We start from the raw sequence: 23144 nt of genomic DNA on the forward strand, positions 1-23144 counted from the left end.
TATTTTACTACTTCAAAGAAAACCCAAGCGTATGACCCTTATGTAAATAGGTCTGTAGAAATGTATTGTCTTACTCTTGGCATGTTTACAACTAACAAGTACACGCAAGGCAAAATCTGGCCACTACTTGTAACGCTGGACAGTTCCTGGACTCCGCAGTCCCACCGCGAGATTTCTGAATCAAAGATGCAAATTCAGAAATTCAAAGAGATTCAGTGGATTAGGAGGGGTGAAAAAAGTAATGAACAGACCATCAATCACTTTATGAGTTATTATTTTTTTTAATATCAGAATTGCTTATGGCTTTGGTTTCCTTGTCAAGAGGGATGTTTAACTAGACTACTGTCTAGCACGATGGTAGTCAAGTCAGTCTGCAGCACTCATACTTTTGTTTCATGTTACCTTTAAAAAAGCAGCCCCTGTTCCTACACAAGTAATAAAAAAATTGTCCTTAACATCATTAAAAATTCTTAATGAAATCTGTTTTCTTTTCCTTTTTCCATTTTCTTAAGCAAGGTCCCTAATCCCATTGTTTTTGAAGGTGCTTTGTCTGCCTACAATCCATGGTTAAGAGGGCTGGCTCATCACACAGTTGATCACACGCAGCTGAGCAGCAACAGTCAGTCTTTCCATCTCACAGTAAGTGAAAAAATGCTTGAAATATTTAGTCATGTAACTTCCATCAGACTGACGCAAATCACCCAGTTAGTGCTGTTTTCAAGAATAACAAATACATTTAAAAGTCGAAGACCCTGAGTTAGAAACAAAGACATAACTCAGCTTCTCTTTGATAACAGTCACGGCTAACTTTAGACAGATGGTATATTTAAAAGATTCAAAAGGGACAACTTGTGGCTTTGCAGTAACAAGGAAGATTCCCATTAGTTTCATTTAAGTATGACCCATTACCACCACCGTTATCAACACTAGTAATCACCTCTTCACAGCTACATATTCTTTCCAAAACTAGACCAAGGTTCTCATGAATTACTGGAAAAAAAGTCAGAACAGAGTAATACAGACAAACCCCAATACTGAGGAGTACAAATCACTAAACAGTTCAGGTGAACTTGCCTTATTCTCAGAGGACGCACAACAGTTTGTATCACTTTGCCTCAAGTTCACATTAAAATATACTAAATGTCTGCGAGGCAAATCAATACATTTGAGACAGTCACATAAGGAACCAAACTCTTCTATAAAGTATTTTCCCATGAATTTCAAAATTTTGGTACAGCAGGATTAATTTTATAATAGACTAATAACCACAAAAAGCTCTTATTTTCAATATTATTTTCAAAATCCTTCTCAAAGACCACTTAAGCTTTAGGCTCGCATATTTATTTTTTCTTTTAAAAGGAGAGCGCATGCAAATTGCTTGCAGCACTTGTATTTAGGGGATTATATCAACAGCTACTCTTGAGCAGCTGACTTGTAATGTTTCAATGTGCGAGCGGAAGGATCAGTTGCTTTAACCCATCTTGGCATCCAGTAGTGGGGCAGCCAGTTGCTTCGCCCTGGGTAGTGCTTCTCAAAGATCTGACGGTAGTAGTAACTTTCTTTTGTTCTAGGAGGATTGAATGGATATTTCTCCGCTGCTTTTTCCAGCAGAAGGTCATCAACCTGCAGAAACAGCAGAATTCACATTAAGCTGCTTTCTAATTAACACAAGCCAATTTGCTGAAAGTCAATAATAAGAATTCATCACCATAAGTGGCCTATAAGTTTTTAAAGAAACCATACAAACCTATTCTAAAGGCAGACAGAGGTTTCTCACAGGTGAACTTTTGTCACAGGCTCCTTTCCATCTTTACAGACACATAACTACATGTCCAGTGCTGTTAATGTTTCTCTCTGTATTACATGAGAGTACATATAATTTCCCTTTGTTATTAAGCTCAAATAACCCCTTTTTTTCTTATCCTGCTCTTCACTGTGAGTCACCTGGCGTAACTTGAAGCAGTCTTCTTCCATGTAAATGGCATCCTTCTCTTTTCTGCTCTTACTGAGCTGTTCACTCTACTAGTATAACTATGCTCTTAGCATCAGAAGACCCAGGATGCAGAGGCAGAAGACACTTGCAGCTGCTGATGTGGCTAAGAAAGGAAGGAAGAAAACCTGCACAACACGTTGTGTAATACCCCGCAGACATGAAATAAAATTGCACCTACTACACCATTACAGGCTCAGTAGGGGCAGCACAACACTACTGTGTGACCCAACTACTTTCTTGCCTGTGGATAAAGTAGAGAAGGGGTCACACAGTTGGTAGTAAGACAGACAAGTGCCCATCCATAGGCCTAACTACAAATATTTCAGCGTAACAGAGCTCTGGTATAAAATGGGTTGTTAATCCTTCTTCTCAGTGATTAACCACCTCTATGCACCAGAGACTATCCTTTGTCTGAAGTCAAAATGCTGTAAGTCTTCAGTGGTTATCAATGCAAAGAGAGGCATTAAAAAACAAAAGGGCTTAGCTAGGCATAGCTAGGAAAAAACAAATGAAATGAACAAGAAAGGGCATTATAGTAATTATACTGTTACTTCACTGCAGAGTAAGTTCATGCAAGTGTCTTCAACTGAAGCAGCTGCTTTGCTTATAGCCCAGAAATTGTGTTTGCCAATACAGAATCTAATTTGCAATCCAGATACTTAAATGATACTCATTTCCTTACAGTCATTTCTGCCAGGCTCTAGCATTTCTTTATATCTATGATTTCAAATGTCTTTAAGCAACTCCCATCCCGGCCCCATCTCTGACGGCATTTAAGGCCAGGCTGGATGGGGCCCTGGGCAGCCTGACCTAGTGGGAAGCAGCCCTGCCTACAGCAGTGGGGTTGGAACTAGATAATTTTTTAAGGTCCCTTCCAATCCCTGCCATTCTGCAATTCTACAAACTTGGATAGCTGGAAGGCTACTGATTAAAACTTTTCTTGCTCCTCCATCATGAAACTCAATTTACTATCATATTTTTTTTTCTCCCAACTAAGCATATGATCTGTTTCCTCTTTGGCAGCAATATCTCAATATAACTAAATGTGAAAGAGAAAAACCCCAAATACTGTGGTACTATACCTGTTGATCAATATAGTCCTGTAGAATAGAAAACCAGGATTTCTTTACTGATGCAATACCATCACTGAAAGCTTCTTTGGGTCTCCAGAGTATTTCTTTGGGAAGCAAGTTGGAATCTTCAAAGGATTGCCTTAAAAGGTATTTTTCGATTCCATTCTATTTGCAGAATGACAAACAATGCCATAAGTCTCAGGAACTGCAGTACAAAGATTTAAATACTTGGCTAAGAAATTATTTCCTTTCAAAAGGAAACAGAAAAGAGTACCCAGTAGTCCAATATTTCAATATATTTAAAATCATACTCGATTACATGGAATTCAGCAATTCAATCATGCTTAGAACACACAGTTGCTGATTTTTAAGTTTGTATTTGGGTTCAAATGTAGTTTTACACACCTTTGGAATTCGCAGTTCTGCTGGTAGAGATAAATAATAAGAAGTAAAGCGATGATCCAAAAACGGGACTCTGAGCTCAAGACTAAATGGGGGAGAAAAACAGAAGAGATACTGAATTAATCCAACACATGAGTTACTTATAAAATCCGTAACAGTTAAGCTGTCTTTGTCTTTCACATCAGCACGAGATTTTCTGCTTTTAATTGGAAGGAATTTCACTTGTATTCATGACTAACTCATGACTAATTCATGAATAACACCATTTAATTCATCATTTGGAGAGTTAAGTTTATTGTCTGAGTGGATTAACTACAGATTTCAGATGATTTATGACGCCATCTGCTGGGAAGCATCCTGTACAATGAATTTACAAACTACAGTCCTGCAGGATTTGCAACATCTGTTGTTTCACATAAACAAAAATACATTGAAAAATCTGTTTGCCTCTAGAGAGCTACCAAGAACCAGCAAGCTGCTGAGTGGGATTTGCATCAGTATTTGTAAAGATGTCACAGAATCAAGCAAAGATTTCTACTGTTATTTCTGAAATCGACATTTGTATGTCCAGAAAATGTTGAAAGAGCCTGTATAGACACCATTCAGCTGTTGCCTACTTATCCTGTAGCATATGTAGGATATGTCAGTAGCAAGTATACAAATACAGTCTTTCTGCTAACATTCTCTTATAGATGACATGGCTTTTAAGGACACTTGAAAGCAATAAATAACATTAGAGTAATGTAGGCAACAAATAAAATTACAGTAACTGTGTCTTTGGTAGGAAGAACCATTCTCAGTGTTTTCCCTCAAGAAACATTAAGCTTCGTAACTTCAAAGGCAAATGGAGATGCTATACTAGATACAGAGTTCAAGCAGAGAACAGACTGCATCCTGTTCTAGATAGATTTGTTACTATTGCTCTTAAGACTGATGTAAACTACTCTGATGAATCAGAGTAGTTTAGATCCAGACAATAATAAAGTTATCACGTGACACAGTATTCTAAAGCATTCAGTAGTTCAAGCTGCAACAAGTCAACAAGTAACCATTACAGCCTTCTCAATGGCAAAGGAACTTCTATAATCTTGTTATGCTCTTAAATCAGGTGTCCTCAGCATCCAAGAGACCACACCTTACCCATGTGCTGCAGTAGTTCTGTCTGCACGGAGTACATCAAACAGGTAGAGCTCCTTCAGAAGCCTCTCACTCTCTTCTGCAGCCTCCTCAGGAGATGGTGCCTGTAACCAGACACGTGTATGTAGCATGAAAATCTAATACAGCTGCAGTAAGGAAAACATTACTCACTATCCTACATTTGCATGTGCCAAGCAAGTCTGTGACAGGTGACTAAAACTTGTCCAACTTGCACACTAAGATTCCCAGATATCTACTTACAGAAATAAGCAGTCTCTCTTCAAGTACAAAACAAAGGTGTAAGACCAATGCACCCCTTTGCAAATGCATCATTGTAAATTGGAAGCATACAGAGTCCTAATTTTAGTTATATTCATTTTCAGGAGCTCAAGCAAGACTCGCCCGGTCTGAGAACTAGCAAAGAATACACGCGAGAAGTAACAGTCCAAGCAAGTTTGAAGAAGTTACTTTTCCAAGTGATCGAGTCCCTTGGATTTTATACCACCTCAAGAGAAAGTCTCAACAGGTATATAGCTGTGAGGACAACTCTCAAACTTTATGCCTTGAAATCTCAGTAGAGATTTTCTATTTAAGGGGAGAACAAGAAGTCCAAGGGCCTGCTGGAAATACACTTACTTTATGGAAATATATATATCCTTGAGTCAACTCATCTGATCCTTCTCCCGAAAAAATGACCACACTGTCTGTTTTCTTGCGTATATATTTGGAGACAAGATACATACCTTAAAAGAAGAATGAAGTTATTAAAATACAGCTGTATATGATATGCACAGCTGGTACAGTTTTAATTTAGTATCTTAGAAGTTTCTTGCTTACAATAATTTCTCCTGTAGCAGAGAACTGCAGTGCACTAACATGCACTAACATGCAACAACCTCGTTGTTGTTCAAAACCAACCATCACCAGCCACACAAACTAAATGCTGCACATACATCTAAACTGTGTACTTACAGTTTGCACTCAAAACATGAAAGATGTGTGCATTAGTCATCCTGGGAATGCTGGAAGATTCCCATGGGAACAAACACAGAAGTTCTTCCAACTCAATTAGAAATGAAGCATGTTTAATCTCAGCAGAGTGCTGAAAAAAAACAAACCTTCCAGCTTTGGAGAACAAAAATACCAGCAAAATTTGCTGCTTATCTCTGCCACTGTGGATTGAACCAGATAAGGCCATCTTTTTTTTTTTTTTTTTGAAAAAGTATTTATTAACAATATGCTTTTGTAACAGAAGTATTAAAGACCGATTGAAAAGGAACTATTTTACTATATTTCTTGACAGGAAATAATCACAAAATAAGGAGAGCAGATGAAAAGTTGGCTTTATTTTTCAAACAAATGTTTTCAGTATTTCACACTGCAAAATGTAAAATTCCATTCAGGTACCTGAGTTTTCAAAACTGTTTTATCTATATGGCTTATTAATTTGTTTACAAAGCTATAGGCTGATGTAAATGTAACTGGGTAAAATGTCACAGCTTGCATTAGGCACAAGGCCACACTAGATTGGGGCTTTTCATTCTTATCATGTTGATAACTTAGTTTTCTAAAAACCTGTTAGTGACTTCTGTCATTTCTCAGAATCAAGCATACATTAGGAGAAGTCTACCTTACTTCAATGTGCATGTATTACCAGGTGGTGATAATGAATAGTTCACTTTATTATTAAGATTATGCAAGAAATGTGGTAACCATCCATAACTGCTCCACTATGGTAACACTGAGTGCCTCAAACACTATGCCTTAAATACAGGCTATGCCTCATATAACCTGTATGTTTTCCTTCTTTTTCCAAGGTTCATACTTATCAGAATGGAAAACCTAGACCCATAAATGAAATATTTTTTATCTCACATTCCTTTTTCTTCACAGAGTTTCAGGAATAGCTTTTAACAATGTCTTATACAGTCAGTGACTTTGAAAATAATAACCAGTTTGGCCTAAATGTGATGTCACAGATGAGAGCTGGAAGTAGGAACTCGGGATTCTCAGTTCCCAAGTTCTACAACAGTTAATGATGAAAGAGTTTCGCATAGAATGTTATTAAAGCAATACAAAACGAGTATTGCTATTAAAAATCTTACCGATTGAAGCTCTTACTGTTGTTATATCATAGGTTTCCAAAGAGAAGATAACCTCCTCTACTGCCTGAATTCCCTCTTCAGAATTAAATATTACTTCATGGTGCTCACTGCCTATATGTGCTGCCACCTGTTGGCAAGAAGTTACAATAATGTATCACTCTTCAATTAAAACATTTTTAAACACTCCCATTGGAAGCATCAGCTCCCTTATGACATAAACAGTGAGAATTATAGGACTTAAGGACAAGAAAAGACAACACTGTAGCAGCCACTCCCACTTGCAGTGGTACTTTGTTAAAGGGAACACTTCCCAACTATACAGTGCTCAGTCAGGATTGGAGAATGTTGGACTGCCTTCCCAAAGCCTAACAGAAGCTGCAGAGGATTTAAATACTCTGCAGTTTACTCAGAAGAGAAAAGGCAGCTCAAAAGTTATGACAGCTGGATATCCAAAGGGTACCACAGATACCCAAACATTTGTACGTGGCTCTTAATTCAAGATGCTGACAAGGAACTTGAAGTATTTAACTTACAAACAAATGCCATTAGCAGAGGAACAATAGCATGGTGACTGACCATAAAAACGAGAGGTTTTAGGAGTAGGACACCATTCTGAAGTGCAGTTTCCTTTAGTAACAATAAAGTAATAGCCCATCACAAAAGGTCTTCCAAAAAAATAAAGAAAAAATAGCTAATCCTCTTTTTGTAGCCATTAATTAAGCGGCAGATGTTGCACTAAATGATTCACAGCCAACTGATTTACATCTTAACATTTTAATCAGCACCACAATCAACACCGCATTAAGAAGTTAGCACAATTAACATGCATTCTTTAATAACAACTCCGAACAACCTGGAAGCGATATTTACTATACCTTTCTGGCAGCCAGTAAATCAGGACTGTTTTCCATCCCAATTGCAAAGGTTTGTAGTGGATATTTTATGTTCATTTCTTTCATCAGTTTCAGAAGAACAGCTGCAACCAAGCTGGAATCTAAGCCCCCTTTTACAAACAAAACAAAGAACAAAATGCCAGATTATTTGGTTTGATGACTGACTGTTTTTTATTTCCTTCTAGATGCACTAACTCTAGATTGCACAATTTCACATGCAGGTTTCATTTTTAAGCAACATGAATTTAAAGCACTTCTGTAAAGCCGCACATTTACCTCTGCTTAACACTGTACAACTAGAGATGTCCCTTCTCAACTCTGCTACAGCTGGGTTTACTCTTCATCTCAAAACTGCTCTCCATCATCTTCTACATATGTTACCTTACTAAAAAAACTAAGCAAAAATTGTTTTCAATTTGCTGTTTGAATAAAACAAAGCAAAAACCTATTGTTTCACCTACAACAGAACATTTGGTGTAAGAATCTTTCCCTGATCATTTTTTAAAAGCATGTTTAACATTTTGAGTGAAATACATTTGAACAGTTTGGAAAACAGACAAACAATAAAATGCCAAGAGACATCCTAAGACTCTTCTGTTTTACTCAGAATAGCTAGTTCTGCTGCTCCTTGTCCACTTGTTGCTCTCCCTTTTAAGTACTGAGCAAAGCACAGTATCTGTTCTCCTGTACTTGCCTGCAGTTCTAGCAGAGAAGTCAGTATGTCCTTTTGCTTGTTTCCTACACTCTGTACCTAGTTTTTCAGCTGAGTGTATTAGCAAACATTCCCACCCTGATCACTCACAGTGGGAACCTTTCCCTGACAAAAAAATTCCCTTTAGAAATTATGTGAATTACACGCAAAGTGAGAGGAAAAACAGCACAGAAATCAAACTGAGTGCTTGGGATTGAAAATCAGGGAAATGTGAACAACTGTGTTTCTACTGTGAAGCTGACTTCCAATCCCTTTGAGATTGGTAAAGCAAGCATCTCTATCTGTGATGTTCCAGGTACACTCAAAATTGTGAAGCATGGAGACACTCTGGTATCTTACTAATACAGGACTTGAGTTTTACCACTTATATGCAGTGTACATGTGAGTACCAACTGAGTAATCTACTGTCCTCTCATTTAAAAAGCCTGTTCCAAAACAAACTTTTAGATATTTACTGTGTCTGAGACATTCCAGCACTGCACATCTCCATGTTTCATTTACTTCCCTCCTTCTTTTTATCATGTCATAGCAAAGAAATACTCCAATATTCCTGGACCAATAATCTCCTGGACTGTTCTCTCTCATTCAGATGCACTCTTGCTAGGATACGTGAAAAATGAGCGTAACTGCTGATGTTCAGTGCAAGAATAAACAGTGTTATCAGAACTCTACCCAGAAATACCAAGAAGTGCTACAAAAACACAGTGAATAAGATGCCAGTCCTATGGCTACAGAGCCTTACCTCCGCAAGAATGAACCACCACATCACTCTGATCAGCTAAGTCAGAAATCAACTTCTTGTACTACCACAAGCTACTACCTCACCTGAAAATGAGTGAACTAAGTAATTTTGGTCCAGAAGCTCCCCTGTAATTTGGTAAACAAGGGGCAGTCTGTGATGTACGGTAAGGCAAAGAATATGACAAGTAAGAATTTCAGTACCATTTGCTTTCTGAAACAATCCTCTCTTTTACGCTTCAGAGTATATTTGGTGATTTTTCAATAAAACTATCTTTTTCTCTTCTTAGTTAACAATGGTTATTTCCTCAACAAGACAACATCCCAGCCTAGAGCAAACTTCACAAGCATACGACTTTCAAGATATTTGTAAACTAGAAAACTTTATCACAGACCATTAAGTTCTCTGTAATTAAGAAAGCAAACAGAAGACTCAGATCACTTCAGGCACATCACAGCAGAACAGTCAGTATTCTTTCCTCTAATTGGTCGATGATGGCTGGGAAGTGAAAGAAGACACAGAATAGTTGCTTTTCATGCTATTTACCTGACAAAAGACAACCAATCCTTCTGTGAGCCATCAAACGCTTTCTAACAGCATTTTCAAACAGAACACGGATGTTGCTCTTCACTGTTTCAAGATCAAAACCTGTCCAGGAGAAAGAAGACAAAACCAAAAGATAGTTTAATAACCAAAGATGATGAGTTTATTCACACTTTTTAATCAGGACTAATAGGAAATGATTTGCTGTGCTACCTGAAGGCAGATTTTCCACTGTATCACAAGCAGCGTGGAGTGGTTCATCTTTATAGCTATGAAACTTTACTACTTCTACTGACGCAACCTTGCCAGAGGGCTTCAAGTCCAGCACTTCATAATGACCCGGAAGAAATGGTTCCACTTTAGGAAATAAGGATGTTGAATGCTTTAAGTTGATAAGTCCTATAGATAAAACAGGAGGAAATAAAAAAAAGAGAGAGAGTTTAACCTGGAATATTTAAGGTATACTTCGCTAAACTTCAGATTTGTTTATGCAAGTGTTAAAACTAGAGAGAGTTACTTACAAATAAATACATAAATAACAGTGAAAGTGTCGTCACAAAGGAAAAACAAACAAACAAACACCATCTCATCATATAAAATAAGCATCCATTAAAAAATTATCCAAAGCTACAAGAAATTTCAGTAGGGTTTTAAAATTCTTGGCTTTTACAGATCATAGTATCATAGTATCATAGTCTCGTGCGGGTTGGAAGGGACCTTAGAGATTCTAAGTTCTTGCGGCATTACATCCCATTGAATGCCAGGAACAAATTCTAATATCATTTATTGAAGCATAAATCCAGCCTAGCTCTATAGACTACATTTCAACTTTGGGGTAACTTAAGTATCTTGTGCCTCCAATAACAATACTTAATACTAGATGCTCAACACAACTGTTTACCTTTTGCCTCAGAACAGACACCCAAAAATCCATCGTCAGTCAGCACCTTGAACAGTGGTCTGACTCCATAGGTATCTCTTGCCAGAAACACTTTTCTGTTTGCTGTGTCCAGAAGGATGAAAGCAAATACTCCATCTAGCATAGATGCTGTTTGTTCTATTCCTCCTCTGTTGTAAAGATGAAGGATAACCTCACCATCTACCAGTGTTTGATACTCAAATCCAAACTGCTTCTGCAACTAAGAAAAGAAATACACAAACAGCTGCAAATACTGCTTAACAATTGAAGGAAAAACAAAACAAAACAACCATAAAGGAAACTTGCTAAAGAAAATAAGGGTTTTTGTTTCATAAAACAGAGCACTAAGTTTCATAGATATTTCCAACAAAGAAGGAAATTACACTTTTGTTCTCAAAATATTATCCAGGACCGTCTCAAAGCCAACACAGACTAATTCTGCAAACTCAAGCAATGTGCATTATGGCCTGTTTTCAGGGAAGCACTTCTGTTAGGAGAAATAAAACTGCAGGCACACAACCCTGGCTTTAAGAAGCACATCTTCCATAGAGAAAAGGCAGAAGGAGGCAGCCACTGGTTCTAAAAATCCCACTCAAAACAGGACCGGAAACAGAAGACAGCTGCATTAAGACCAAGCATAATTCATGTTCTTCTAGTGCTGCTTCTAGCGGCCTTTCAACAACTTTTGGACACCTAGGGGTTGAAGATGGGGGATGGTGGGAGTTTGTTTCAGTTAAACACTAGAAAGTGAAGAAGCTCCATATAATCAGTGCTTTTGCATTTTAACTTATGTTCTTTGGCTTTAATGCTATTCATGGGACAAAGATTTGGCTCAAATTGATCAGATATTAAAATAACTAAGGCATTGCCCTAAATACAATGGCCATTTCACCAATGATTCTTTCATAGGTAAGAAAAAGAAAGAAGGCTCTAAACCAAGGTAAGGAAAACAGCCAAACAAGTTCCTGCTGACAGAACACCAAGCTTTACATAATTACATTCCCCTTAGGTTTCTGTGTGTAACATGAACTGAGAGTGATTTTTACTCCATACAGCAAAAATATAACGCAAAACAAAATGAATATTACAGACTGCTGATACAATACCCTTCACACACACTTTGCCCTGCCATATGTACATCCTACCTTTCAGATACCCAGATACTTAATAGATTAAATAATATTAGTCCACTTCCTACTCAAACAAACTCCCAATGACATTGCTGACAGCAGCCCGACTTCAAAACTGCTGTGTGTTAGAAATGTAAGACACTTCAGATTCATGTATTTCTAATACCACCATGCTCAATTTCTGATCCATTTTAAGCATTTAGTTGCAGCATGATTCAGAATCAGTCAAAAACCGTAAGCTGTTTTATACTCTAATTTTGGATGATCTGAATCACTTCCCTTTACAAGAAACACATCTCAGCACTGGCACACAAAGTTCAGCAGCAATATACAAACCATATGGACAATGCTCTCAGGCACGGGATATGGTTTTGGGCAGTCCTGTGTGGAGTCCCACTATCTCGATGACATTTGAGCTCAGGATATGCTATGACTCTACGACCCATACACTTACCTGTTTGAAATTGTAGATTTCTCCATTGTAACACAGCCACAGATAAGGGAACTTCTTCACCCGGATCGGCTGCATGCCATACAGCTGGTCAACAACCGCAAGGCGGTGAAAACCAAAACAACAGTTGGTGAATCCATTTACATTCTCAAAACGAAATGCATCAGGACCTCTATGCGCTATCTTCATGGCACTCAGACACTGGACAGAAAGGCATTCATCACTTCCAAACAAGGCCCAGATACCGCACATTGTGAAGCTGCTGAGTTACCTGGAAATGGAAAACACGTTCAGTAAGCACACAGAATCACCTAAGCTGAAGGAAGCCTTACAGAACATTAAGTCCAATCACCTACCTGACCTACATGCAGGAAATGACAGCTGGAAAGCACGGATACAACATGTTGATAAATAAAAAAAGCAGGATATCAACTGCTGGACTATAAAGATAATTGATAAAGAGAGCAGCAGACCTTATTAACACAAGGTAAAACTCAGCATATAGGTATGATAAGCAACCCTCGACCAGCTCAAGAAATTCAGTTTAAGCAGCAGGAAAGGACAGGCATTCAGCCTCATTAAGTGCCATCAGAATGCTTGCCCATCACCACCGACCTACTGGTCGGACCAGAGCCGGGTTTGGAGAAGGCAGCAGCAGGGCAATAAGCGATACCTGTACGCTCCTTCCCCATGCCGTGCATCAGGCTGCCCCTCCCCCCTGAGTCTTCTGCTCTTCCATAGAACCAAACAGCGAGCAATCCGCGACAGCCCGCCCCTCAGCCCCAGACAGGCGATCACACCCGACCTCCCAGCACACCACAACCTCGAGTTCCCCCCACACAGATGGCCTGGGCCGCCCCTTCCTCCGCGGCGCCGGGCAGCCTCCCTCCACCCCCAGCCTGGCTGAAGAACGGCGGCGGGCGAGGGCCCGGAAGGAGCGGCGGGGTGACCCTGCAGCCCGCCGGTCCCACGCCCGCCCGGGCTCCTACCCCGTGCCGGCCGCCTGCAGTAGTGCCGCTGTCCGAGCTGCGCCGAGCAGAAAGAAGCGGCCGCGGTGCCAGGCAGCGAGCGGTAGCCGAGCTCCTCCCCTGCCGCCTGCTGAAACCCGCGGGCAGGTTTCATCATACGGCGCCCGCCCCCGGCTCGGGCAGGCCGAGGCCGGCTCGTTGTGGCCGCCCAGAGTTGAAGGCTGCCCCTTAGGGCCAGGAATCTGGAGTGCGCCATCCCTTGTAAAGAAAAACGGGAGCCTTTAGGCGATGTGGCACTCCTTAGGTTCACAGGGAGGTTTGTGAGGGTGATCTGTAGCCGTCAGAACTCCGCCATGTGGTTGCCTTATTGGGTTCGGTTTGGGGCCCCTCCCTACAAGAAAGATATGCAGGCCCTGGAATGTGCGGAGAAGGGCAGCGGAGCTGTGAGAGTCTGGAGCACAAGGGATTTTGATGCCTGTGTCAGCTTCATTAATGGGCAGTTTTGCCTTTTTCCCTTTGAAAATACTGAAGTGAATTAATTCTTCAGATAAAGCTAGGAAGAGAAGTGCTTAATATAAACCTTTATTCTCCACACATCACAGAATCACAGAATTACCCGGGTTGGAAGGGACCTCAAGGATCATGTAGTTCCAACCCCCCTGCCTGGCAGGGCCACCAAACATACACATTTACTAGATCAGGTTGCCCAGGGCCCCGTCCAACCTGGTCTTGAACACCTCCAAGGACGGGGCATCCACAACCTCCCTGGGCAGCCTGTTCCAGGGCCTGACCACTCTCCTAGTGAAGAACTTCCCCCTAACATCCAACCTAAATACTTCAATACCTAACATCCAACCACATACTTCAAGAAGGCTGTTAGTAGCCACACGCAATGGCAGTTCATTTCCTTTAGCTGACCTCCTTCCTCGAAGGAGCTTTCACAAGTATTCCAGCTTTCCCATTTCTGTATGCCAAGATCACAGCCTTCTTTGTAGACTCTTTGCAAACAGACTCATTCCTATATTCTTTATTATTCTGATGCTTGACAAGCTTAAATTGGCCTTTGACAGCTGCAGATTTCAACTTGTGATCAACTCCCCTAGAGATGGGCCTGAATCGTGGATGCTGGTCGGTTAGTTATACATGAATCATGTTGAGTTCTAATAAAACTACATTAAACTGAGTTTTAAGACAGAAGTCTGGTTAGTCAGGTGTGTTACAGTCCTTGGTGTACTCAGGTGGAAGTACTGGGACTGCTTGGAAGGTTTTGGGAAGATCTAGTCAACCTTTTGGTACCCCTTCAGTATAATCCAGCCACTGGATATTTATGGACAATTTGAGGGATTTGGCTGTGGGGAGTGTCTTGTCCCCATATGGGGACATATGTGGGCATATGTGTCTTGTCCACACCCTTATGACATCCTTTGCACCCGATATCCATTTTTAGCATGAGCCAACTGCCCTCCATTTAGCCTTACACATCATGAATTGCAACATCATTTCTAATCCTAACCGATGTAGTAATGGAGTCATGGGAATAGGCCGTTTCCAGATGCTTTGAGTAATCCTTTTTTCTACTCTCAGGGACTGGACGTTCGCGCTATAAGCTGGGTGCAGATCTCCAAGAATCCTCTATTTTTCGGTTTGAACTTTTTTCTTTCACATATTTGCTGCAGTAGCACATCACCACACATCATCATAGGCTCACCCGAATGGGATATGCTACTATGACTTGTTTGTGTATGTGAACACCCACAAATGACTGTTGTGCAGGAGGCTGTGTACCACAGACACCTCCTGTTCCTGCATGCATACTGTGACAAGAACGTGATGCTGTCCTTGGGGCAGGGAGAACCAAGTGGCAAACAGCAAATGCTCTTCCTGGCAGCAGCCTAGTATACATTCTAGGACGGGAACTGAGCTTGAAAACAAAAGGCTGTTTCTGCTAATAGAGCCAATAGAAACATCCTTATGCCACGACAGTCTTGCCAGCCTATTACACATTGGAAGAAATTACTTGATGGGCTGGACACAGTGGAAGCTGGAGATCAATTCCTCCCACAAATGCATGGGTTGGCATAGATAATATATCTCATACTCGGTCTGTCTTTACAAATACAAAAATGTTCAGTTTGATACATGCGCGTTTACTATGTGATATCTGTGGTCTGATAATACCTCTCAAAATTGAAATGCATGATTATATGTCAGGGGTATGTGTATATAGAGAGCAAAGCCCCTTTCCTAATTTGGTTTTCCTTCCCCAGGAGAACAGTAACATGATGTGCTAAACAGGCAAAAAGTTTGAGTGATTGCACTCAAGCTCTAAGGCAGCAACATGCTTTAACACTTAGATCTAAATGGGAAAAATAAACCCAAACAACCAGAAAACAGAAGCTGTCAGGATGAAAAGCTGTTTTCAGATCTGTAGCTTGAAGCAAGATAGATAGGCTCACATTTGTATCACTCAGTCTACCTTTTACCCAGTGGAATTGCACCCCATGTCAGAGACCTTTGTGATTGCAGCTTCTAAAGGTCTTACCATCCTATAACTGCACTGTCTGCTCCTACAGTTTTTAATATATCTCTTTTTCTTTCAGTCCTTTGTATTCTCTTTTCATCCTTTGGAGACATGTAAAGGATATGCAGACTTTTTGTCCTCCAGACAAAATCCTCTCTCTCTTGGTATAAAAAGTAGTTGTCTCTTCCACTGGGAGTTCCTTTTGCTATAGACTCTCTCATTTAATCCTTTTTCTTTTCTTTCTGCTTAATTATGTTAAGCTTCAAAACAAATAAGACTTGCTCTGACCTCAGAGCTAAGAGGTCACAGCACTGAAGTGTTAAAAGAATGTCTTTTCTAGAGCTGGGCATTCAGACCTTCAGTAATGTACTAAGAAGGCATGTCTAGTGCAGCAGCGAGGGAAAACACAAAGTAAGGTGATTTGTTACTGCCTGCACAAAAGACTGAGCATTTTACACTGCCGCAGCATCCTTTCTAATGCCCCGAGTCCTTCCATTATCCCCCATGTTTCTTAGCACAGATGAGAAAAGGTTGCTGAAAGAGCTGCTGGCCATACAGCGCAGATTGCAGGCATGGCATATGGCATACCAACGGGTCTTTTGTGAGGAGGCCCCAGACCACAGAGGAATGAGTTGCTGACTTTAACTGAATAACAGTCTTGGCTAATGAGAAGAAGTCCAGTGTAATTCATGCTCTTATCCCTGGGGGGAGGGGAAGAAACCTCTAAACCAAAGAACTATTACATATGCTTTTTACACAACTTGCAAAACAAGACAGGAAAAAATAGTTTTCTGATGCTAATAAGCAGAATAATTCTCTGGAGCTTTTAGTCATACTGGTAGAACTCATTTAAATCCCGCTTCTTTTTCATACAGTACAAAAGATCAGGTGTCAGCCGAACTGGCCTTTAACAGACGTACTCAGTGTAGCAGGATTAATGGCAAATCGCAATCTGCAGTTCACCTTTTTCACCATGGAGCACCCATTGTGATATTTTGCCCAATTCAGCAGATGTTTTATTACAAACGATCCAGAATACAGCTAAATTCCACTGTAGGAGCCATGGGTAGCTGGTGTAAATTTGTAACAGCAAAACCTGTGTTTGACCATTTATAACAGTCTTAATACTCATTGGAATGTATTTTTTATTTGGAATTACTTGATTTGGTTCTAACAAAGTCATTATCACGCACATCAGTGGTGCAGCTCCAGCCTTTTAAAGCATTGTATTTCATTTTATGTCTGGAAGATACCAAAAGCATCCAGTGAAATTGCTTAAATGCACACATTTGCCCTCCTAAATGCAATTTAGAGGGGGAAGAATGACAATTATGGAATACTGTCTGAAAGGTAAAATCATCATTTGGTTTATAAAGGGCTGAGAAACTAAGCTATTCTGAAACATATGAGTGCAGCTGCACTTTCCCATCAGTAGATAGTGCTATTGGCTCAGAGAGAGAAATCGTCTCCCTGTTAGTATTGCAGCTATCAGAAATAGAGGTGTGGAACAAATGCAGCGAAGGTCTTTAATGAAAGAAGTAGGCTGGCAATTGCATTGTAGAAAATGCAGCGTGGAAAACAACTGCACTAACACATACACTAAGCCAATTATTTTCTTGTTTTCTCACACAAGTGCGTGCTGAAACCCAGCTTACTGCACAGTCAGTACGTGGGGCCTTCTTACTAATTCGTTAGATCAAGCAGTAGAAAAGCCTTCAAATGATTGCATTGTTTCTTTATTACAGCTATTTACTCTGTACTCTAGCTATTTGACACCCCCCCATGAATTAGTCCTGAATGCTTTACAGAGGTAATTATTGTTACTAGCGTTATGCCAATAGTAAAATGGCCATGTCTCTCCTCTCTGTTCTTCCATAGCCAGAAAATCTCAACAACAGACTTTGTAAAAATAGCTTTGTTTCTTTACATGTAAAGAAAAGATAACATGAAAGATAATTCTTCCTAATTAGAAGAAAACAACTGATGAGACAAAAATCAGTAGAAAACTAATTCTAAAGAAACGTATAATGCAGTATCAGTTCAAAAGGACCAAAAGAATTGAACAACTAACAGATGGAAAGTAAGAGAAAACTTTGTTCTGCATGTTAATTTGTACCTTGTTTCTCATCACAGATATTTCAGGTAACAATGTATTTCTAGTAATGCAAAAGCTTGATTTCCAACATTAATTCCAACATCTTTAAGCTTTCCACGTTATTCTGTTTTCTAAGGAAAAGTAAGGTAACATGAATGTACTAAGATCTCCTGTTAACTCTCACCTTAGCACAAATATATGATATTGATGCTTGAATCTCTGGCATCCAGCCATGGAACCTTTTTGCTTTTGCCAGGAAAAAGGTACGAGACAGGCAAACAAAAGAATGTACCCACAAGTGTTGGCTACACTTCAAGCCATTCTGAAATGTACCTCTTTTGGTTGGGACCTTTCATGTGTCATTTCTATAGGATTTGACAGAGAAAGTATTTGCACTGGTTACCTTTTAGCTTGCACGCAGATGCAGAATAAATGGAAATGTACTTATCTGTACAGAAATATATCAGTAACAAGAATAAAAAGAGATCCATTTTTCTTAAGTGCCAAAGTTGGTTTATCAAGGCCATTTCTACAAACAAAGCAGGGCCAGAAAGTACATTTTGTTATGGCAGCCTGACTAATTATTAGCTCAGCTGTCAGTGTGATTTATGTCCATACCAAGTAGCATTCCTTGAGAAAATCTCTGGGCATGGATTACAGAATAATACGTGCCAAGAGCTACTTCTAAAGAGCACTGTGGAAAAGACTGAGGTTTCACTCCATCCATCCAAGGGAATACCATAACCCTTCATAACCCTTCAATGTTCCTGCATGCCTTCCCACCACACACCACACTACTGAAGGCAAATACCATTTTCTAGTTTTGTGATAAGTGAATGCCATACTGGTGGGCTGCATCAACTTATTTTGATTGAAAAAAGTCATAAAATAGTTACAGCTCCTACCTTTGACTTGTATGGGTGTAGCTCAAGGCATTCTGAAGTGGGCTTTGGGTGTCTAAGCAGGACAGAAACATCATAGAATCATAGAATCACCAAGGTTGGAAAAGACCTAAAAGATCATCCAGTCCAACCGCACACTTATTACTAATAGCTCCCATGGGAAATGCTTTTCTTATAGAATAATAAGGATGAGAGCATACTGCTATTTGTCTTATGTTTATAATCAAAACATAAAGATACTCAGAATCCTTTAATTTTGGTAATGAACAAAACACCTTTCCCTCATGTTCTTTAAAACACTCTGTAAAATATCACCAAGATTCAGGAATTATTCTTCAAGTCTGCCACTCAAAGCATATCATTCAAGTTTTTGGCACCCGCTGAACACAGTGGATTGTTTTAAGTTAATTATTTGTTTAAAGCACATCTAATTAACATGGAGAATGCAATGCAGAGATCGTATGTTGTTTCTAACTGTACAGATCAGTGAGGTGTATTATTGCATGGCAATTCCATTGTTTGTGCAAGAAACACAGCAAATTTAGTCCCTTATCATAATAGGAGGTCAGACTATAAACCAACCAGATGATCCTTTGGGTGAAAAAAGAAGGAGGTAATATACTTAAGCACAGATAACCCCTTTCTTTATTGTATTATAATCCACTTTTCTCAAATAGATGACAGTAATAAGGTAAGTTAGTTTTACAACTCTGTATGTGGTTTTAGTACCGTATGGACAGTATGGACCTAGCACCAAATGAGTGTGTACCTTCACAAGTCAAGCAGGCGAAGGTCACGGTAATAAATTGAAACTGTTTGCTTTCCTGAAGGCCTTTGTTTCACTCTAGGATTTAGCGTAGGCATAAATTATACGTGTACTTTAGCGATTCCAGCTTGCCAGCAACTACGATTTGCGGGTTCACGTGCTCATGAAGAACTGGTAGTAAGTTCTTTAGAGAAGAATGATCTCACTGAATCTGAAAGATAAGAGGATTTATTTTATAATTAATATTAAGCAAATAAAACATAATATTTAATACTGTCATCTCTGTGAGCAAAAATGAATGGAGAACAAAAAAAAGTAGCTTGCAGTTAAAAAAATACGGAAATTACTCATTCGTATATATTCCCATGGTTTTCCCCTTAACAACAAGTCTGCTTTGAAAGCAATGCCTCCTATTCTGTTAAGGTGACCCACAACATCAGAGATGGATGTTGGCGACATGGCATAGAAGTTGAACTTTCCCGCTAATATTCCTTCACATTTTGTTGTTGTGAGACAGATGGCAGCAGAAGCGCGGTCTGACAAATCGGTGTCTAACGTGGAAGCGTGTATGAAGCAAAGAGGTGGAACTGAATTCCTCCATGTAGATAAAATGTCACCCACTGACATTCACTGGATGTTTACGGAGAGCAGACAGTGGGTTTTGACACAGCGAGGTGGCGGGTGGTACATTTCAGCAGCGGAGACAGCAACATGAAAGACAAGCCACATTCCATACAGCCACACACAGCTGTCACGCCACCAAATGAAGAGTACCTCCATCAGATAGTCCATGTGAATCAATGGATTATCATCAGGGAGCTATGTGCAGAGCTGAATATTGGCTTCAATGCATTGGAAACAGTGTTGGCCACACTGGAATATCCCGAAGTTTGCACCAGGTGGGTCCCATGAATGCTCACACAGGAAAAGAAAGAACACCATATGCAAGTTTGTCAGGACCTATTGAACAAACATGAGGTTGAAGGTGATATTTTGCTGGATCACATCATTACCAGTGATGAGACGTGGTGTCACCACCACGAGCCAGAGTTAAAACAACGGCCAGTGAAGTGGTGACGTGATTTTCCCATTGATTAAAATGATGAGGCCTTCAGTTGGCAAAATGATATGCACTGCCTTCTGGGGTAGGAAAGGAGCTGTCATGTTGGGTTTCCTGGAACTTGGAAAACCATTGACCCTCACCACTACATTGTGAGGCTGACTAAACTCAAGAGTCAGGCTAGAGAAGAAGACACCCCTTGCAACATGTTAATGCACGGCCCCTACCAGTTTGAAGACAGTGAAGGACATTACAAATCTTGTGTGGACTGTCCTACAACATCCACCATATAGCTCAGATTTGGCACCTTCTGACTTACCATCTGTTTGGACTGAAGAAAGATGCATTGTATGGGCAACATTTTCTTAGCAACACCATTATAGCATCTGTGAAACAGCGAGTCACCTCTGCTGCTGCAGATTGTTACAAGAGCAGCATGTAGGCTCTTTTTCATCACTGGCAAAAACACATAGGTAATGACAGTGACTATATAGAAAAACGGCAGTGTTTGGGGGGGGAAGGGGTGTTTGCTTTTTTTTTAATAGCTGAGAAGTTGCTCTATCAGATAGTGTTATTGTGCTCTTTTTATCTGTTGCAGCTTCCATGGAAATAAAAGAGAGGCATTACTTTTGGAGCAACCTACGTAGACACCTGTATTCTCAGACTCCTGCACATGGACGTACAGAGTTAAGCCACTGATCTGTAGCTGTTAGAATTGATACTTACTCTAAAGCACTCACCAAAGGGCTCTGTGGTGAAGAGTCCCAGCCAAGTAGCTCCCAAAGAACTACCCAGTGATGTGCAAAGTGACAGAGGGCTCTTAACCTGCTTTTGCCCTGTTACCATTTGGAAGCTTTCAGGAAACAGTCTTGTGTTGACCTAGATAGGGAAATTCCTCACTCCTTCCCTGATGTTTTGCATAATGCCACGAAGTAGCTAATTTCCTTGTAAACCAAATTACTTAACATCATTTTCTCTCTCATTCATTCTTTGTTGGAGCGAACATTGTGTGCATACTGATATTAATAGTCAGGCCATATCTGACCTTTGTTAAGTTACAGTTTGTTCAACCTTTGCTCTTTGAAATTCTCCCTTCGAAGTAGCCAAAGAATAAGATAACTCAGTAAACAAGTCGGTGTGAAAAAGCACAGCACCTCATGCACACGTATGTGATAGACAGACAGGCCATGGTCCCTGGCAGTAGCACTCCCACCATGCAAAACCAGACTTTCGGGTTTGCCCAGCAAAATGAAGTCTTGCGTTCAGCTCCATGGTGTTAAATACCTGTAATATGAGACATTTTGAAAACTTTACCTCTTTCAAAATGCTATGGCACACCATGGGTATGGGTAGACAGAACTCCAATCTGAACCTGATGTGGAAAACAACATTAAAAAGGAGGAAATAAACACACCTCTACCTCATCTGCTGCCTTCATCGATTCCATTGCTTCTGATACGCCACTCTAAAAGTAACACCTCCTATTTATTTCCATGCTATCTACAACAGATACAAAGAGCACAACAGCACTGTTTAATAGCAAAACTCAGCTGCAAAACACTGTTTTTCAACCCAGTCCCAACTGTCAGCTGTGCATTTTAGCCTGCGTGCTGCCATCATAACCACCTTCATGGCTGTCCTGAACACAGCTTATCTTTCACATCGCCCTCATCACTGCTGATACGCACCACCCACTGCCTCACTGTGCTCACATCCACCATCGGGGCTCCATAAACGTTCAGCAAGCATCAGTGAATGCTGCTGGGTGGTGGTTTTTTTCCTCCCCACATGGAGGAATTCAATGCCATACCTTTGCTTCACCTGCACATCCTGCCCCTCTGCTGCCATATAACGGAATCACAGAATTATCAAGGTTGGAAAAGACCTAGAAGATCATCTAGTCCAACCATTACCAATACTTCCCGGCTAAATCATATTCCTCAACACCATATATATTGGTGGGAAGGTTCAACTTGCACAATGTCACGGGCCCATAATAAGAGGCAGTACTTTCAGAGCAGCCCTTGTGATTTATGGCTGTTGAACACTCAGACTCTTCAAGCGCACTCGCCTCACCATTGCCCCTTCAGCAATGGAACTCGGGGAGATACTTTCACTTCTGGTTACTGTGTCAAGAACACAACAAGCAGCGGGGTGAAGGAATGCCGCTTGCAACACCGGAGACCCGAGTTCGAATCCCCCTGTGGCACAAGTGGTAGAAGTGCCGCTCTGCTACACAGAGGCTCGAATCCCGGGGGTTGGACTCGATGATCCCTAAGGTCCCTTCCAACCCGCACCAGACTGTGATACTGTGATACCGTGAAGCAGGGCTGGAACTCTGACACGAAGCACCGTGAGCTCCTGCAGCCGGCACAGAAGCAGCATCTTGTGCAGCTGTGCCGAGTGACTCATGAGGGGCAGAGCCGAGGAAGGGCGCACCCTGTGCCGGTTTCGGAGCGGGCACACATCGATGTGCAGGAGGGAAAACCCGCAAATTGAGCTAAATTGAACCCCGCTAACAGGAGCTGCGCCCTCGCCCTTTACGAAACTATAACCCTTATCTGCAGAACCCTGTTAACTTCCTGCTGCTTGTAAAACGCGCTGTAATTACAATGTAACGCCAACACCTTCTAAACCCGCAATTGTTCACCACGTTTAACCGCATTTCCCGACAAAAGATCCAGAGCTCAACGTCACCGTTGCTGGGAAGGCGGGCGGCGTTTGCACAGGGCGAT

At 40.7% G+C, this 23144-nt stretch overlaps 1 protein-coding gene and 1 long non-coding RNA gene across 5 annotated transcripts; both read right to left on the minus strand.

Moving 5' to 3' along the window:
• Nucleotides 1-257: 257 nt before the first annotated feature.
• On the minus strand, nucleotides 258-13217 carry ASNS (asparagine synthetase (glutamine-hydrolyzing)). Of its 4 annotated transcripts, none has more exons than XM_015853655.2 (13): nucleotides 13087-13202; nucleotides 12454-12478; nucleotides 12101-12368; nucleotides 10499-10736; nucleotides 9811-9996; nucleotides 9601-9702; nucleotides 7586-7713; nucleotides 6711-6837; nucleotides 5242-5348; nucleotides 4609-4709; nucleotides 3472-3553; nucleotides 3076-3231; nucleotides 258-1623 (listed from the first exon to the last, which is right to left on the minus strand). In XM_015853655.2, the coding sequence occupies exons 3-13, from the start codon at nucleotides 12347-12349 to the stop codon at nucleotides 1414-1416; spliced, it is 1686 nt and encodes a 561-aa protein (XP_015709141.1). In that variant the 5' UTR covers nucleotides 12350-12368; nucleotides 12454-12478; nucleotides 13087-13202; the 3' UTR covers nucleotides 258-1413. The 4 variants fall into 4 exon arrangements, with proteins under 4 accessions (XP_015709141.1, XP_015709142.1, XP_015709139.1 ...); XM_015853656.2 differs by lacking the exon at nucleotides 13087-13202 and adding an exon at nucleotides 12771-12867; XM_015853653.1 differs by lacking the exon at nucleotides 12454-12478 and having other exon boundaries at nucleotides 13087-13217.
• Nucleotides 13218-19210: 5993 nt separating this feature from the next.
• LOC116653029 lies at nucleotides 19211-23125 on the minus strand. The gene is made up of 2 exons (XR_004306407.1): nucleotides 23037-23125; nucleotides 19211-19560 (listed from the first exon to the last, which is right to left on the minus strand). It is a non-coding gene; the product is annotated as an uncharacterized LOC116653029 (long non-coding RNA).
• Between the last annotated feature and the right edge of the window lie 19 nt (nucleotides 23126-23144).

Source organism: Coturnix japonica, chromosome 2 (genome assembly GCF_001577835.2).
Source record: "Coturnix japonica isolate 7356 chromosome 2, Coturnix japonica 2.1, whole genome shotgun sequence".
NCBI lineage: Eukaryota > Metazoa > Chordata > Aves > Galliformes > Phasianidae > Coturnix > Coturnix japonica.